Source organism: Alexandromys fortis, unplaced genomic scaffold (genome assembly GCF_014885135.2).
Source record: "Alexandromys fortis isolate MF-2015 unplaced genomic scaffold, M_Fortis_MF-2015_v1.1 scaffold_127, whole genome shotgun sequence".
NCBI classification, from domain to species: Eukaryota; Metazoa; Chordata; class Mammalia; order Rodentia; family Cricetidae; genus Alexandromys; species Alexandromys fortis.
The window spans coordinates 772,970-786,595 of NW_026068006.1; the positions used below are offsets into that span (position 1 = coordinate 772,970).

The following is a 13,626-nucleotide window of genomic DNA, read 5'->3' on the forward strand; positions in this document are numbered from 1 at the left end:
ATAATGAAAGCAAATCATAGAGGCACAGATGGAAGGGCAGTGGTTCCATCTCACAGACACAACTGGAAGGAGACAGGACACACAGTATTCACTTTCAAGTAAAACACTCAATGTTTCATGCTCATAAGTGTCCGGGAAAGCTGGGTCTGCTTCTTTTGTTATAGGCATGGATTCAGTTATATCACACCTCACAGCAAAGGTGCAAGCTGCCACTGTGTGGACTTAGACTTCTTCCATCAGCCAAAGAAGGTATGGACCGTGGGCCATACACATGAGCTGGTTGGCTTGTTTTAATCTGAAACCATAACATAAGCCATGTTTCAGTCTCTAGAATTTCTGAAAGTCCTTTAGTTAGTAATTGAGTACAAGTTACATTTAAATCAAATATGTCTTCAGTTGTAATGCACCATAGAGGAACATGAAAGATTAGAACATTCTTTTTCTTGTTTTCTTTTTAATTAATATTTTCATTTATTCACCAACAACGTCATAAAATTATACAATGTATCTTGACCGTACCTACCCACTCTATCCCCCTCTCCATGTCACAGCCTCAGAACTCCTTCAATGCATGTTGTTCTCATCTTCTTCTTCCTTCTCTTTCTCTTCTTCATCCCTTCATCCTCTCTTCCTTTTTTCCTCTTCTATTACCCACTTAGAACAATTTGTTGCCCATATACACATGGGTGTGGGCCACACACTAGAACATTGACAACCTATAGTAACCACACCCAGGAAGACTAATGCCTCTCCCTATCTGTCTTACTCACTGTTCTATTGCTATGAGGAGACACCGTGACCAAGGTAATGTCATAAAAGAAAGTATTTAGCTGAGGCCTGGCGTACAATTTCATAGCTTAGCCCATTATCATCATGGCAAGGAGCATAGCAGCATGCAGGCAGACACGGTGCTGGAGAAGTATCTGAGAGTTCTACTTTCTGATCCCTAAGAGAGAGATACTCTGGGTTTGTCATGGGCTTTTGAAACCCCAAAGCTTAGTGACACGCTTCCTCCGACAAAGTCACACCTCTTAATTCTTCTAATTCTTTCAAAAAGTGTCACTCCCTGGTGACTTACCATTCGAATATATGAGCCTATGGGGGCATTCTTACTCAAATCACCACACCACCCAAATAGTTATAATTCCCAATGACTCCTTCACTAAGGATGGGCTTCACGAAGCACCCCCATTCCTGCTGGAATGTTGACTGGCTTGATCTCATATAGGCTTGTGCAGGCAATCATAGCTGCCGTGCTTTGTGCATGCAGAGGTCATGACATATCCAGCAGACAGCATTTCTCAGGACTCCTCCCCATTTTCTGGCTCTTACAGTCTTTCCACCCCATCTTCCACACAGTGTTTCCTGAGCCTTGAGAGAAGGTTGATATAAATGCCCGATTTAAGGCTGAGTGATCGACTTACTCTCAGTACTTTGGCCATTTAGTAGTCTCTGCATTAACTGTCCCAACTAAGTGGGGGAGCTTCTTTGAGCTCGGAGCAGTACTAACCTATGGGTGTGAACACGGGGCAGTGTGACAGCATGACCGTTTAGCGTGACAGTGTAAGCTCACCGTTAGCCATGACTTCTGATCAGGTTTACAGCACCAGGTATGGTTCTGTCCTGAGGATTAATCACAGCATCATGGCACCAGTGAGACACTTGCATGGAAGGCTGGAACTGTAGCATGCAGTGAGTTCCCTAAGTTTCTTTCATCCATTCTTAATTTTGCTGAACCTATTAGCACCCCTTTTTCTCCTCTCCCTTCATACCAACTCTGCCCAAGATTTTAATCCCTAATATTTACCGCCCTCTACTTTCATATCATATGTGTTCTCTCATCCCATTCCCCATTAAGACCGCTTTCCCTTCGTCCATTGTGGGCCCTTTCTGGCTTTCAGACAATCCACAGACAAAGTCCACAAATCTAAGAATTCAAAACTAGAACCTGCAGATTAACTCAGTTCATATATTTTCCAGTTCCATCCCTCTTACTGCAATTTTCATTTTTCTTTACAGCTGAATAATGTTCCTCTGTGTGTGTGTATATGTATGTATATATACATACATATACACACCATATTTTCATTACCCATTCGCCGGTAAAGGACATCTAGGTTAATTCCGTCTTTCCTATTCTCTTTGAAACTGAATAATCACAGAGGCTCTCTAATGAAAAAAAGTGTGCAGAACTAAATAATTCTATTATAAAATGAATCTACAATTGAGTTTGTTGACTAGAAATTACTGTCTCACGTTATCAACCCAATTTTCTAAATTGTTTGCTCTATATGATCTCCTCAACAATATATTGCTTTCTGGTTTTGGGGGAAAGACACACTTTGATATTAGAGCAAATATGTTATATCCTAAAGGTAGTCTGAAGTGAGAGTGTCCTAGGTGAAGCTTCCTTTCATTACCATGTAATTGGTATGCAAATGAACTGATCTTTTTTTTTTTTTTTTTAAAGAAGTCATCTCAAATGTTTATTTCAGAAGAGTTTATTTTGGAGGGGAAGTGTTCCAGTACAGCTAGTGCAGTAGGTGCTGAAGTCGGCCAGCTTGATGGTGTGGTACTGATTGTAAGTGTGTGCTTGGGCTGTGGTACTGATGGTAAGTGTGTGCTTGCTGGTGTGGTACTGACTGTAAGTGTGTGCTTGCTGGTGTGGTACTGACTGTAAGTGTGTGCTTGCTGGTGTGGTACTGATCGTAAGTGTGTGCTTGCTGGTGTGGTACTGATCGTAAGTGTGTGCTTGCTGGTGTGGTACTGATCGTAAGTGTGTGCTTGATGGTGTGGTACTGATCGTAAGTGTGCTTGATGGTGTGGTACTGATTGTAAGTGTGTGCTTGGGCTGTGGTGTATTGCTGGGCATGCTGTGTGTTGTGTATTGCTGCTTGTGCCCTTGCTTAGGACCACATGTCACCCATCCTGCTACTCGTAAAGACTTTCATTCACTGTCAAATGTTATATTTAGTCGACAACTATGTCAAATGGAAGTTACGTCAATAGCATACAGGAAATGTGTTATACTTTTTCTGATACAATTCAATTTACTGTTCAGAATTTTATAGAATGAAAGCAAATGACATATTTTTAGTCTGATTTTTTTCTTGACTTTTTTAGGACAGAATTACTCCCCTCTTGGATTGTGATTTTTTTCAGTGTTTGCGTATGCCTATCTTACATACACATCAATAGTAGAGCGGATAAATTAGACCCCCTGTGCACAGGCTCGCGCACATGCATGCGCGCGCGCACACACACACACACACACACACACACACACACACACACACGGGGGTGGGGGGGAAATCCCTCATTTAACATGGCATCACTGTATCTGTCTGAGTACTCATGCAAGAGAAGATAGAGAGCCAATTGGTGACCTGGAATCTCACCAAAACACATGGCTGCTGAAATGGGGGACCTGGTATCATCCATGTTTTGTTGCCTGGAATAGCCATGATAGAAAATGGAAACATTGAAAACAGTATCTGGAAGTCTTGAAGAACTTAAGAAAAAATTACCAAGCATGTCAAGAAATAGGACCAAATAACCAAAAAAAGTGGAGGAGGCCAATAATAGATGATAATTTTTTTTGGCTGTTCTCCAACTTTATTTGAGATTCAGTAGGTTAGTTCTCATTTACATTGACTGTCTGTAGATTTTTGAATGTGGTAACAGGCACGTAAGTTACCAATGTGTAGAGTTTGTTTGGTGAGTCCTCATCCTCATTACGTTTTCTGGACAAACGTACCCGGCTACGATAAGGAACATTCCTTATTCCTTTGGTCCAGATGGCTTTATTGAGCCTGGTATCAATCCGCACATCTGGAGTCCCCATCTCCTTCATGGCAAATTTCCGGATTTCTTTGAGTGCCCTAGGAGCACGCTTCTTGAAGCCCACGCCATGGATGCGCTTGTGAATGTTGATGGTGTATTCTCTGGTCACCACCTCATTGATGGCAGAACGGCCCTTCTTCTTCTCGCCACCCTTCTTTGCGGGAGCCATTCTGCTGGGCCCAAGCTGGACAATAGACGATAAATTAACTACAGTAAGTGGCCCAGATATTTAAGATATAGGCTTTTGTTTTTCAGGTTCTGTTGTTGTTCTCTTTTGAGATAGGGTATTTCAATGCTGTCCTGGCTGTCCTAGAGTTTGCTATGCAGACTAAGCTAACTTTGAGCTTCAGAGATCTGCCTATCTCTGCCTCCTGAATACTTGGATCAAAAGAGTGTGCTACCATGCCCAGTCAGATAGGGTCTTTTAAATACACGATTAATATAGCTTTTTTATTTTTTTATTTTATTTTTTTTAATATTTATTTATTATGTATACAATATTCTGTCTGAATATATGCCTGCAGGCCAGAAGAGGGCACCAGACCCCATTACAGATGGTTGTGAGCCACCATGTGGTTGCTGGGAATTGAACTCAGGACCTTTGGAAGAGCAGGCAATGCTCTTAACCTCTGAGCCATCTCTCCAGCCCCTTAATATAGCTTTAAAAACTGGATGCCAGCGTCAACCTGTAAAAGACCAAAGGAAATTCCAGAAATGAGCAAGAATGCATGGTACATGAAAAAAGAAACTTAGTCTGTGTGTTTAGTGTAAAATTGGGCCCAGTGGTAGACAGGAAGATTAGCCTGGGATATGGGTCAGAATTAATCATGGAAAGAAAAGAGGATGAAGATAGAAAAGGAGCACAGCTTCTCAAAACTCTATGAACTGCTAACAGAGAAACACAGACACAAACTTAAGCAATCACAGTACCACTTAGAGAAAGGTTTACCATCGCCAGAGGAAAGAGCACATGAGTTTCAAAGGACAACAAGGCTCTCAGGAAACTTCAAAAACAATGTGGCTGTGATGCCTGAATGTAAAAAAGACAGTAACTACCTGTCTGCAACCCAGTAATGGGGACAATGGACTTTAGAATGTGGATGAAATGAAGACTTTTCAGACAAATCCTGAAAGAATTTCTCAACAACCAAACCAAATCTAAAGAAATTCTCAAAGAAGTTCTTCAAGAAAAAAATGCTTAAAAGTCGGGCCCTGAAGTTCATGAAGAGTGGAGAACGTCATAAAGGAATGATGTAAAATAAATACAAATGTATACAGAATTAAAATATATGACAACTAGAGCAAAGAAGAGTAAGGTGGGGTTAAATACAGTGCTCTAAGAGCCTCATGTTCCCTAAGAGGTGATAGAATACTGACGTACAGTAATAAAGTACAATAAGCCCTACTATGTTCAGGATCACATTGTCATCTTGAAGTAACTACTAATAAGATTTTTATTTTGTTTAAGACAGGGTCTCTACATAGCCCTGGTTCTCTTGGAACTAGCTCTATAGACCAGGCTGGCCTTGAACTCACAGAGATCTGGATGCCTGTGTCTCCTGCGCGCTGGCACTAAAGGTGTGTGCCACCACACCTGGCTTGAGTTTGTTTGCTTTTTTTGTCAAGAAGGAGGAAAAATGAAAATTTAAATAGGTCCTATGTACCCCAAAGAAGATTTGAGAGTTAGCAACAGGAAGCAATTTTCTGAGACAACAAACAAAACTAATTGATGTGGGATCCCCTCTGTGTTGTGATTACCACTGATTGAAAAAAAAAACTGCTTTGGACCTATAACAGGGAGGAACTTAGCTAGGTGGAGAAAAATAAACTGAATGCTGGGAGGAAGAAGGCAGAGTCAGAGAGAAGCCATGTAGCCCCACCGGAGACAGATGCTGGAACTTTACCCAGTAAGCCACAGCATTGTGACAATACACAGATTAATGGAAATGTATTAAATTAATATATAAAAGTTATCCAATAAAAAGCTAGAGCTAATGGGCCAAGTATTGATTTAATTAATAGTTTCTGTGTGGTTATTTCAGTTCTAGGCACCTGGGAAAAACAAGCAGCCTCTTACAACAAATTGGAACTCCAACATGGTCGACTAAATCCACATAAAACCTGAGAAAGCTTAAGAAAGAATCCTAGACACAAAAGAACAGAGTTAAGCATGGCTTGGTAGTAGCATTTGCTTGGGTGGGCTCTGTTTGCTAGAAGCAAGTAGAAGCATGGCTCCTTTAAGAGAGGTTTTCCTGATTCAGCTGTAATAGAAAAAAGGCCACACTGTTTTGAAACTGTAGCTTCCTGGGCTGTGTTGCCAGCACGAACTCTGATGAGGTCTGACTATAGAGTATTTAAATGGTTTTTGTAAGCAAGAGTGCTACAACTTGCTTAATGGCAACATAAACCAATTGTGTGCCTGAAAATGGGGCAATGCACATGGCTCTCAGAGGTAGAGAACAGCTCCACCATGCTGGACTGGGTGGAGCAAGCAGGCTGGGCCATATTTGCTTGAGCAATGCTGAGGCTTAGGATTTTATGAAGCTCTTAGCCCTGATCAGAAAAGGATTACAGATATGCAATAAAGAAAATTCAGATGAAAAAGACCTCTAAATGAGACACAGTGTGTTTAAAAAAATGTACATAGGCTTGGAGAGAGAAGAAAAAGAGTATAGAGAGTTATAAAAAGAAATACATGGCTTTAAAAAAAAAAACAAAAAAGTATTTAAAGAAACAGAGTAAGACAGTCATAGACTAAAGGAGTAAAGATAATAAAATACATATTAAAAAATAATAGAGTAAAAACAAATAAGTTATATAAAGATGGAATATACATAGTCAGCCTGGATTATGTATATTATTGTTTTCTTTGAATCTCTTGACTGTGAAAGAGCTAAGTAACCAGCATATATACTTTAAAGGTATCTTGTCTTCAAAATTTGGGTCTAAGGATATGTTACTTTGGAAAAGAAGTTCTTTTGTTTCCACAGAAGATGAGAACCTGTGGATTAGTTCCAGACTAATGTGGTTTGATGAACCAAGATCCCCTGAAATGTCACCATAAACACACCAAAAAATTACTTCACCCAACAAAAGCAGAAAGCAGTTTGGAGAGAACTAAGCCCATATTCCCAAATATTGTTTATAAATGTTTATTTATATTTAAAGGTGGATATGCTATAGAGATTTGCATTGGTATGGATCATGCTTTATGGATACAAATTTAAAGTCAATTTTGTTATATGTGTATTTCTGCTCTTGATTAATGTATTGTGTTTGTACAGCTCATTTAGAATGTAATGTATAATTAAGAAATATAAGTTAATAGATAATCATCTATAATAGTCAAGCTTGTAGTCATATTAGTTAGGTTTGCTAGACATAAATAGATATATTTCAGTTAGATAAGTATTCTTCAAATCTTTCAGAGACCTTCAGAATATGGAATTTAAAATGTTTAAGAACTTAGAACTTTTTATAACAGTGAGACACACCTGCTCCTGCCAGCACCAAGCTACTTCAAGAGGATGATGGGCACTGAAGAGCCTCCTTATAGAGTTGGTTAGCCATTTAGGTGAGAAACTGCTTTTGCCTGGACTGCTTGATGCTATGTTGTATAAACCAAATATGAAGGACCCACAGAGAAATGACTGCTGAACTTGCTTAAAGGTGAGACAATCCTTCAAAGTTCATGCTTTGTGAAGAGTCTACCAGACATTCTGCAGGACACAGAAGAAAGTGATGAACAAACTGCCAATATAGATGAAACTGTCTTTGAAATTTCCTGCTTCATGGAAAAGTCTGCAAGATACTATGGGCCAGTAGGCTAAAGATGGGTGCCTGCAACATTACAGAAGAACTTTGGTGACTGTCTAGGTAATGAGATGTCTCTGTCAATTCTAGAGTTTTGGAAGTTGCTTACAATGCACTTCCTGTTTAGTTAGGTAATATTATATCCTTTTGGAGTCTTTGATGGACTTGAAGAATAGATAGTAATAATAAATTTTTCCTTAGTTATGATAAAAGGTTAAATAGATATAAATATTGTGACTGTAATTTTTGCATGATACCTGTATTTTTATATGTAATTTTACTATGTTAAAGTTAAAACTTTCCTTTTTATTTAAACAGAAAGGGGGAGGTGATGTAGAATTTTCCTCTGTATGCTGTGATTACTATTGGTTAATAAAGAAACTGCTTTAGACCTATCACAAGGCAGAACTTAGCTAGGTGGGGGAAACTAACTGAATGCTGGGAGGAAGAAGGCAGAGTCAGAGAGAAGCTATGTAGCCCTGCCAAAGAGACACCAGAACTTTACCTGGTAAGTCACAACATTGTGGCAATACACAGATTAATGGAGATGGATTAAATTAATATGTAAGAGTTAGCCAATAAGAAGCTAGATCTAATGGGCCAAGCAGTGATTTAATTAATACAGTTTCTGTGTGGTTATTTTGGTTCTGGGCGGCCGGGACAAATAAGTAGCCTCTTACCACAACTAATAGTAATATGGATAGTTTAAACCTATATAGACTAGCAATTAAGTTAATTGTGATATTAAAAGTTCAAGTTAAAAGCTACCCTCTGGACAAGAAGCTGGCAAACGCATGGTAATAGACAGTGTTTTTACCTTGTTGGCCACATGTACCTTTGATGCCTATTTGTTTTTTTGTTCTTTCTTATAAAATTAAATATGTAAACATCATTCTTTTCTTGCATAGTGTACAAATCAGATAAGCCAGATTTGACTCAAGAGCTACAGTTTGCCATCCTCTGCTCTAAACAGTGATGATGTGTACACTCATAACGACGGTCCTTCTCTAGAGCACAGTAAGAACGAGGCACGCTTATAAGACATACTTGATAAACCCACCCAAGCTTCATTTCTGTAACGTGCAATAAGTAAAATGGTCATCTTACCAAAGAGGGACTCTAGGACAGAGAAGAAGCTTGCTCAAGTCTAAAAGGGAGTGCAGCACCAGACAGCTTTAACCCCAGAGCCAGCCTTTCCTGAGTAATATTTGTAGCTATGGTAGTGCCTAGGAAAATAATTCCAAAGTGTGCATCTGAGAGACAGCAAGATAGCCAGGGGCTGGAGATATCCTAAATAAGGTTCAGCTTCTAGCACGAACTATTGGCTACTTGCACTCATATTGCAAAATCTAGGCCTGTTAATTCACTTTAGCTTGGAGCCCATTTTCTTTCATGATGTCCAAGTTTCCACAGTCTTCATAAAAGTCTGTTCATAAGAAGTCTATAGTCAAAGTATGACACTGCTCTGAGTTGGTTTTAATACAGTCCACTCAACTATTAACACCACTTGAGCAATCTTACAGATAGGGAGCAATCAATTGTAACCTGACCTGAAAAGACTTTGTAAGTTCATAAAGGTTCAGCATATATTTCTACTCATGACATTTTTTTTTTTTTGGTTTTTCAAGACAGGGTTTCTCTGTGGTTTTGGAGCCTGTCCTGGAACTAGCTCTTGTAGACCAGGCTGGTCTTGAACTCACAGAGATCCGCCTGCCTCTGCCTCCCAAGTGCTGGGATTAAAGGCGTGTGCCACCACCGCCCGGCTCATGACATTTTTTTTTTATGTGTTTATGAAAACAAAGGGGATCAAAAACAGAACCGGAGGGGCTGGAGAGACAGCTCAGAGGTTAAGAGTACTGGCTGTTCTTCCAGAGGAACAGAGTTTATAAACAGAAATTTCTGTCCTGCCCAGTCACAAAACCGCTTAGTCCCAAAGAAACACACACAGGTGCCATTTGTAACCAGAGACTGTACTTTCCTGGCCACCCAGACCTGAATAATCACACATAAACTGTTAGGTCAATGGCTCAGGCGTATTTCTAGCTAGTTCTTACATCTTAAATTAACCCTTTTCTATTATTCTATGTATTGCCACGTGGTCATGGCTTTACCTCATTTTCTACATGTCTTGTTTCCTCTGCAAACTGGCTGGCATCTCTTGACTCTGTCTACTCTCTCTATATATATTTCTGTTCAGATTTCCCACCTGGCTTTACTCTGCTAAGCCATTGGCCAAAACAGCTTTATTCATCAACCAATAAAAGCAACACATTTACAGAAGGATGTTTACAACACCCACATGACAACTCACAGCTGTCTGTAGCTCCAGTTCCAGGGGATCTGACATACACAGATGTCTGTGTGCAAGAAGAACACTAATGTATATATTGAAAATTTTTTAAAAAGAACAGAAATGGAGTGAAGAGATAGCTCAGTGGTTAAGAGCACTAGGTCCAAAGGATATAGGTTCAATTTCTAGCACCCACATGACAGTTCACAATTGTCTATAATTCAGATCTTGGTGATCTGAGGCTGTTTTCCGACCTCCAAGGATACCAGACACACATTTGGTGCAAAGACATATATATATATACACTGACAGAACACCCAGACACATAAAAATAAAATAACAACAAGAACAGGATTGGGCCTGACTGGGGCAGGAATCACAAGCAGAGACTGTGAGGCTCACTGTCATGATGGAAGGAGCTAGTCTAGAGACACTTAAGGTAGAGTTGCCAGCCACTCACCTGCAACAAAGACCCATTTATGCTGTAGAAGAACAGGCAGGACTCTAGGAAAGTCCTACATCTAGGAAAGATGGGACAAAGCCCAACAGCACTCCATGCTGCTGCTGGGGACTTCCCTGAGAGGACACTTCCTGTTGCATGTTTACACTCCTATGCAGAAGCATGTGTTGATCAAAGCAAACTCCAAACTCCAACTCTCAGAACCTTTTATCACTTTTGTGGCGTCAGAGTTCAACTTTTGCACAAATTCAGCATTCAGCTAGCTGGTGGCTCCCAGAACCTTTTGAAGGGAACAGGATACAAAGGGGTTTTATTTGAGGTCAAAAGTAAGATATGCATTTTGTAGTCTCTCTCTTGGATGAAGAGGACTATCCCCTTAGAATCATAACTTAGGTATTCAACAAAAGTCCTAGAATATAGATTTTTTATAAAGCAGTTTTCGCAACAAAATTAACATGTGTCTGGTAATACCTCCGTGTTCTTAATTATTTCTCCCTCAAACTATTTCAGCTGCTAAGTGGGTACAAGTACTTTTTTGGTTTGGTTTAGTTTGCTTGTTTGATACAGGGTTTCTTTATGTAACAGCCCTGGCTGTCCAGGAACCCGCTTTGTAGACCAGGCTAGCCTTGAACTCACAGAGATGCTCCTGCCTCTTTCTCTCACATTCTAGGATTAAAGGTGTATACCACCACACCCAGTACCAGTACTTTATTTTAAATAATTTTGACCAGTAATGGCTCCAAAAAAAGGCGTCACAATAAGAACTACTTATCGCCAGGAAGTGGTGACACCCTGTCTCGGAGAAAAACAACGAGAAAAATAGAAACTGCTTATCCACTTAAATTTTAATTTATTTTATACCACAGTAGAACTTCTCTGAGACTCCCTCAGGTGCTCTGTGGACCCACTGATCACGTTCACTTTGTGAGCACAGAGAAGCAGTTTGATTCCAGTCAGGGCTGGATGTTTAATTACAACTTTGCAGTCTCCTCCCCTTCACTAAGGGATGCTCTAAGATTCCCAGATGTAAATTAATTTTCATTTTCCTTGTTGTCATTCTTTATTCCTCTGGCAACTCAAGACTCGCCAAATATCTGTTCTTATCTTCCGGCCCAGTTTTCCTGGCAATGCAAAGGAGAAAGGAAGCCATTGGAGACATCCTTTCTGAGAACAGACATGCAGGCTTGCAGCAGCTGGCAGCTTCCAATTCTTCTGCAGTAGCAGGGGCCTGGGAGAGATTTCAGAGACAGCACATTTTGTCCACTGAAGATTTCCTTATAAAAGACTTCCCAAAGAAAGATACCCTGCACATCTCTTTAAAAAGGATTACCTGTTTCAGGGCAGTGGTGGTGCCTGCCTTTAACCCTGGCACTCACGAGGCACAGACATGCTGATTTCTGTGAGTTCAAGGCCAGCCTAGTCTAGACTGAGTTTTAGGACAACTAGGACTATGCAAAGAACCCTGTCTCAGGAAAGAGAGAGAGAGAGAGAGAGAGAGAGAGAGAGAGAGAGAGAGAGAGAGAGAGAGAGAGAATTGTCTGAGAATAAACATCACACCCTCTCCCCTCTCTGCTGTAGAAAGAACTCTACAACAGAGGCATAAAGATTCTAAGAGCCAGAGGGTGAGGAGGGCCTGAGCGAGAAACCATGTCTTCTGGACAAGAATGTGTTTTGAAATCCATTTCGATTAAGCTGGGCTGTGTGTGTGACTATCAGACTACAAATATTGTTGAAGTTTGAAGGACTCATAGGCAGGTCAGAACAGTTGAGCAGTAAAGGGTAGGATCCCCTAAGCCCCCCTCTCCCCTCTCCCCGTAGCTAGCCATTGGGGCCCGTTCTTATGCAGGCCCAGTCCAGGTTTTCTGAGGTGGCCTGAGCCGTGACTTTTCCCAGCCTTTCTTCCTGTCTTCCACACCTCTTTTCTTGTGCTACCAGAGCCTTGGAAGGCGTGGTGCGTGTGCTTAGAGCTGAGTGCTCAGCTGCCACTTGTTTTTAGTCTTGAGTCTCTGTATTCACCAAGAATCACTGGAAAGAGGCTTGTCTGGTTGTTGCTAAGAGTAACATTTATCTATGGGTATAAATGTAAATATTTAGAAGGCAACTCGACCTCTGTAATCTTATCTAGATAAGGGTGTTCCATTCCCCTGGGTTCTATGACCTCCCCTGACATAGGTCTTTAACCAGATTTACAGTGGTCGGGACAGCTTCCTTCCTGTGGCCTACTCAATCAGAGAATAGTTGTGCTGGCAGTACGGTGCAGTTGGGCACGTCTTGGCTGGCAGGCTGGTCTTGTAGATCATAGGATTCAGAGTTAGGCGGGACCATTCATACTTCTTGTTATGCCCAGGTCTGCGAAGCCCCCCAAAAACCAAGAAGGAGAGTCCCGTATGTAAAAACAAAGAGCCTTTATTTTATGCAAGTTTGCAAACTTGGTCTCTGCCTGTCCAACGTATTGGAATAAACGGAAAGCCCTGAACTCAGTTAGAGTTGGGTTTTTATAGTAGTAAAAGTGGGGGTGAGGGGTTTCTGAGGTTCAAGACCCCTGATTGGCTGACATTTGTCTAGGGGTGTCCTGGTGAGTGTGCTGGCAGGTGATCCTATCCACAGCGGTTGGAACGTTAGGCATTTCCTTTGGATGGTCTGTTCTTGGGTGGTGCTCAGGTAATCTCAGTTTGTGGTTCTTCCTGCAACCAGGTATTGCTTCAGGGTAAACTACTGAGACTCAGGCCTCTATTAAACTTATCACTGGCTGACTTCTACACTGGCAGGTGATAATGGTTGGAAGTAAAGAACTTCCTTTGGGTGCTCTGTTTCTATTTAGCTTATCATGGCTGACTTATACTTTTTACTCCTCACGGGATGTCCACACGTAGTAGAGTGCAACCAGGACTTTATCCCTTACCTTGTACAAAACTTAACTTTAAAAAAATATTGTGGCAGTGGGGCTGGAACCCAGGGTCATGTGCAGCTAAGCTGCACTCTGCCACTGAGGAACACAGCAGCCCTGACAGAGGGCGTGCAATGTGTGCTTCTCGCAGAGCAGAGTGCTATGGAAGGTGAGGACAGGAGCAGTGATGGCTGAAGACAACTGGGAAACCCACAGCTGAGAATGCAAGCCCTGCTCTGCGCGGTTGACTAAGAGGCCAAGAAGACAACGTTGAGCAAACAGGCAGGTGGGAGGATAATATAAAGAATACTATTAGTCTCAAGATAAAAAAAA

General features: G+C 41.1%; 1 protein-coding gene across 1 annotated transcript; it reads right to left on the bottom strand.

Annotated features, from left to right (window-relative positions):
* Positions 1-3,634: 3,634 nt before the first annotated feature.
* Positions 3,635-10,518, bottom strand: LOC126513260 (60S ribosomal protein L31-like). The gene is made up of 2 exons (XM_050161558.1): positions 10,407-10,518; positions 3,635-4,027 (listed from the first exon to the last, which is right to left on the bottom strand). Exon 2 carries the CDS (start codon positions 4,010-4,012, stop codon positions 3,635-3,637), a length of 378 nt encoding a protein of 125 aa, XP_050017515.1. The 5' UTR covers positions 4,013-4,027; positions 10,407-10,518.
* Positions 10,519-13,626: the final 3,108 nt, after the last annotated feature.